The sequence below is a fragment of the Limanda limanda genome, chromosome 10 (genome assembly GCF_963576545.1).
Source record: "Limanda limanda chromosome 10, fLimLim1.1, whole genome shotgun sequence".
Taxonomy (NCBI): Eukaryota; Metazoa; Chordata; class Actinopteri; order Pleuronectiformes; family Pleuronectidae; genus Limanda; species Limanda limanda.
In genome coordinates, this window is record NC_083645.1 from 28,755,477 (window position 1) to 28,760,476 (window position 5,000).

At 46.6% G+C, this 5,000-nt stretch overlaps 1 protein-coding gene across 1 annotated transcript in view; it reads left to right on the forward strand.

Annotated features, from left to right (window-relative positions):
- Positions 1 to 5,000, forward strand: part of neurog1 (neurogenin 1) — a 14,111-nt gene that overhangs the window by 2,886 nt on the left and 6,225 nt on the right. The window contains exons 2-3 of the mRNA XM_061079235.1: positions 1,014 to 1,017; positions 1,406 to 1,550. Coding sequence (XP_060935218.1) covers positions 1,014 to 1,017; positions 1,406 to 1,550 — 149 coding nt within the window. The remainder of the gene's footprint in view (positions 1 to 1,013; positions 1,018 to 1,405; positions 1,551 to 5,000) is intronic.

Consider the following 5,000-nt stretch of genomic DNA (forward strand, 5'->3'; position numbering starts at 1 on the left):
CAAGGACGGACCAGCGAAGTTTGATGATCAGACAAAAAAGTGTTGATCATCATTCCAGCTTAAAGTGAACATGTTAATTAAGGTGGTGCTAATGTCTAAAATTCCAGTTGTTCTCTTCTTCGTTGGTTGAATTCGACGTCTCATCGGACCAGTGACGAGTCTTTTCAGGTGCTGTGTTTTCCAGTCATGGCGTTGCCATGGCGGCGGCTGGTCGCAGATAAACGCTCGCTCCTTTTTGGCCGCTAACGGGGAAACCCGGAGGTAAATTATAGCCCTGAGCAAACAGCCCAGACAAGTGAATAGGAAGCTGCTGCTCCCAGAATGCAACAGCAGATTGATGGAGGTGGAGGCCGGCGGGTTGAGGCCGCGCGGTGGTGACGGCGGCAGCATTCAGACGGCTGATTCACGGCCACGTTCCATTACATTAAAACCTTCCTGAACAACAAGACGGCTGTGAGCGGAGGGGAAGATATTCATAAGAGCCGACAGACGGGACAAAGAACTGTATGTGGACGCAGAGACGTGATGGAGGAGGACGTCCTGTTGACCGAAGCTTCACGTGTCCAGCGGCAGCGTGGACACACAAACATGGCCACCACGTCAACATCCACAGTTTGCTCACGTCCCAACATCTATCTTGTTCCTCACGACTGTTCTTCTTCAGGCGTTAAACCGTGAGACGACTTCCAACCTTCACTCAGCACTTCCTGTCTCCACACCAGGAAACAGCACATATTATTAATGATTATTCTACCAGCTCAGAGGAAAGTCATGTGACGCAGCTTCATGTTTCAGGAGGATTGAACAGAGGAAAAGGTTTTTAAAGAAAAGATTTGTGCTGATAATTCAGACGACTACTGTTTATAAATGGTCCTTGAACGTAACACTTTTTATTTTTACCATTTATTTCTTCTGCTGTAAAGATGCATTTTAATTTGTCACCATTCCAGGTGATGGCTAGGCGCAGGCGTGTGACACGTGGGCCTGAGCGGTCATGTGATGTGTGTTTTCAGGCAGGTACGTGTGGGCGGGGTTTACCTTGTGGGCTCAGTTGGAAAAAGGGAGGGATCTAATATCTGGGTGTGTTTTGAGGTGACCACACAAATGTAAATAGATATAGAAAACATTCTGTAGAATGTGGACGGACTGAAGACATGGACCTGTCCTCTAGAGGTTGTGTTCTGATCCTCAACTGTTTAATTGCATGTATGTTGCTGGTCGCTTGTCTTGAGACCCTCCGGCCACAGAGTCCATCATCGTGAACTCTGTGTGGGGTCAGAGGTTGTGGAGAGGCCCTGCAGATCCGACCTGGAGACCTGCGCCCGGGAAGTCCTGGCCCAGTGGTCTTGAGAAGCCTTTGCACTCGGAGCTTTGGATGGTTTCTGTTTGTACCTTCTGTCTTCAGGAAGCTCCTCATGAAGAAGGTCTCCACATTGGAGCGAGTCGTGGACGTTTGTGGACCGGACCTGAACAAGGCTGTCTCCTCCATCAGGCTGATTTTAAAACTGTTAAAAGCCTGGACAGACCAGCTGACCCCCGAGGACTGTCAGGTGGGCAGTCAGCACTGTGGAGGCTCCTCCCAGTTTCCTGTTGACGTGTTGACTGATTGAACTGAGGGGGTTTGGGTTCGGGAGCATCACAATAATGATTTCTAAGTAACTCAACAGGGAAATGCATGTCTGGGATTTTGGTGAAGATCCTCAACAAGTCTCAGTGAAATGGCCGAGCAGAGCTTGTGTGGTGGGATCCTCTGGAGCTGGGGTCAGAGGTCAGGCCAGCTCCGAGGCTCTATTCAATCCATGGTTGACCTCAGGGGTTGGAGGGTGTTACATGGTGTTGTTGCAGTAAAGTCCTTTGTGTCCGTGTTAAACCCAAATGTAGCTGAGAGCACTCTGCTCTCTCACAGACTGCAGCCTCTGGTTGGCCTCCTGGGGGCGCTGTTCTTCATGTTTGTATCTGAGGGTTTAGCTATCAGCAGAAACAGAGAGTCAGTCTGTCTGTCTGTCTGTCTGTCTGTCTGTCTGTCTGTCTGTCTGTCTGTCTGTCTGTCTGTCTGTCTCTCTGTCTGTCTGTCTGTCTGTCTGTCTGTCTGTCTGTCTGTCTGTCTGTCTGTCTGTCTGTCTGTCTGTCTGTCTGTCTGTCTGTCTGTCTGTCTGTCTGTCTGTCTGTCTGTCTGTCTGTCTGTCTCTCTGTCTGTCTGTCTGTCTGTCGCTCTGTCTCTGTCTCTCTGTCTGTCTGTCTGTCTGTCTGTCTGTCTGTCTGTCTGTCTGTCTGTCTGTCTGTCTGTCTGTCTGTCTGTCTGTCTGTCTGTCTGTCTGTCTGTCTGTCTGTCTGTCTGTCTGTCTGTCTCTCTCTCTGTCTGTCTGTCTGTCTCTCTCTCTCTCTCTCTGCCTGTCTCTCTCTCTGTCTGCCTGTCTCTCTCTCTGTCTGTCTCTCTCTCTCTGCCTGTCTCTCTCTCTGTCTGTCTGTCTCGCTCTGGCCCTCTCACTTGTTTAAAGTAAGCTCTGTCATGACACAGGACCTCGTGGACATGTGGACATGTGGACATGTGGACATGTGGACATGTGGACATGTGGACATCTGCAGACTCATCATAAACCTGATTGAATCATTATCGATCTGATTCAAACATGTTTCTTCAAACGCCCTGCCCCCCCCCTCGAGAGGAGAACAGCGCCCCCTGCTGGTTGAAAGCCTCTGACTGAGTTCCATTTCTCCAGCAGCTTGTCCACGAACCTTTGGCCATGTAATGTAAATCTAAATTGCCCCCCCCACACACACACACACACACGGCCAGTAAAGTCCCGGCTGTGACGCGTTAGCCTGACGAGCTGTTGCATCACTTTGAAGTGACGGAGATCGTAAAGTGCGACCTCCAGCTTCTTCTTCACCTGCTGTGCGAGTGTAGCGCCCCCTGGAGGAGGATCCTGTACTTCTTTCTGATTTTATTCCATTATTCATTTGTTTCAATTGATATTTCATGTTGTTTTCTTGATGCATCAGATTTTTTCTTGTTGATATTTTTTCTTGTTGGTGCTGAATAAGTTCTTCTTCTTTCTTTAATGTTCTTCCTTTTCTTTCTTCTTTTCTCATTTCCTCCTCCTCGGCCTCCTTCCTTCTTTCTTTCCTTCTTTCTCTCCTTCTTTCTCTCCTATCCTTCTTTCTTTCCTTCTTTCTCTCCTTCTTTCCTTCTTTCTCTCCTTCTCTCCCGCTTTCTCTCCTTCTCTCCTTCTTTCTCTCCTTCTCTCCTTATTTCTCTCCTTCTTTCCTTCTTTCTCTCCTTCTTTCTTTCCTTCTTTCTCTCCTTCTCTCCTTCTTTCTCTCCTTCTTTCTCTCCTTCTCTCCTTCTTTCTCTCCTTCTCTCCTTCTTTCTCTCCTTCTTTCCTTCTTTCTCTCCTTCTTTCTCTCCTTCTTTCTCTCCTTCTTTCTCTCTTTCTCTCCTTCTTTCTCTCCTTCTCTCCTTCTTTCTCTCCTTCTTTCTCTCCTTCTCTCCTTCTTTCTCTCCTTCTTTCCTTCTTTCTCTCCTTCTCTCCTTATTTCTCTCCTTCTCTCCTTCTTTCTCTCCTTCTTTCCTTCTTTCTCTCCTTCTCTCCTTCTTTCTCTCCTTCTTTCTTTCTCTCCTTCTCTCCTTCTTTCTCTCCTTCTTTCCTTCTTTCTCTCCTTCTCTCCTTCTTTCTCTCCTTCTCTCCTTCTTTCTCTCCTCTCCTTCTTTCTCTCCTTCTTTCCTTCTTTCTCTCCTTCTTTCTCTCCTTCTCTCCTTCTTTCTCTCCTTCTTTCCTTCTTTCTCTCCTTCTCTCCTTCTTTCTCTCCTTCTTTCTTTCTCTCCTTCTCTCCTTCTTTCTCTCCTTCTTTCCTTCTTTCTCTCCTTCTCTCCTTCTTTCTCTCCTTCTCTCCTTCTTTCTCTCCTTCTCTCCTTCTTTCTCTCCTTCTCTCCTTCTTTCTCTCCTTCTTTCCTTCTTTCTCTCCTTCTTTCTCTCCTTCTCTCCTTCTTTCTCTCCTTCTCTCCTTCTTTCTCTCCTTCTCTCCTTCTTTCTCTCCTTCTTTCCTTCTTTCTCTCCTTCTTTCTCTCCTTCTCTCCTTCTTTCTCTCCTTCTTTCCTTCTGTCTCTCCTTCTCTCCTTCTTTCCTTCTTTCTCTCCTTCTTTCTTTCCTTCTTTCTCTTCTTCTCTCCTTCTCTCCTTCTTTCTCTCCTTCTTTCCTTCTTTCTCTCCTTCTTTCTCTCCTTCTCTCCTTCTTTCTCTCCTTCTTTCCTTTTTTCTCTCCTTCTCTCCTTCTTTCTCTCCTTCTTTCTCTCCTTCTTTCTCTCCTTCTTTCTCTCCTTCTCTCCTTCTCTCTTTCTTTCTCTCCTTCTTTCCTTCTTTCTCTCCTTTTTTCTCTCCTTCTCTCCTTCTTTCTCTCCTTCTTTCCTTCTTTATCTCCTTCTTTCTCTCCTTCTCTCCTTCTTTCTCTCCTTCTCTCCTTCTTTCTCTCCTTCTCTCCTTCTTTCTCTCCTTCTTTCCTTCTTTCTCTCCTTCTTTCTTTCCTTCTTTCTCTCCTTCTCTCCTTCTCTCCTTCTTTCTCTCCTTCTTTCCTTCTTTCTCTCCTTCTTTCTTTCTCTCCTTCTCTCTCTCCTTCTTTCTCTCCTTCTTTCCTTCTTTCTGTCCTTTTCTCTTTCTTTCTCTCCTTCTCTCCTTCTTTCTCTCCTTCTTTCCTCCTTTCTCTCCTTCTTTCTCTCCTTCTCTCCTTCTTTCTTTCCTTCTTTCTCTCCTTCTCTCCTTCTTTCTCTCCTTCTCTCCTTCTTTCTCTCCTTCTCTCCTTCTTTCTCTCCTTCTCTCCTTTTTTCTCTCCTTCTCTCCTTCTTTCTCTCCTTCTCTCCTTCTTTCTCTCCTTCTCTCCTTCTTTCTCTCCTTCTCTCCTTCTTTCTCTCCTTCTTTCCTTCTTTCTCTCCTTCTTTCCTTCTTTCTCTCCTTCTCTCCTTCTTTCTGAGACATGGAGACCATGATGTGTTGGACTCAGTCTTGC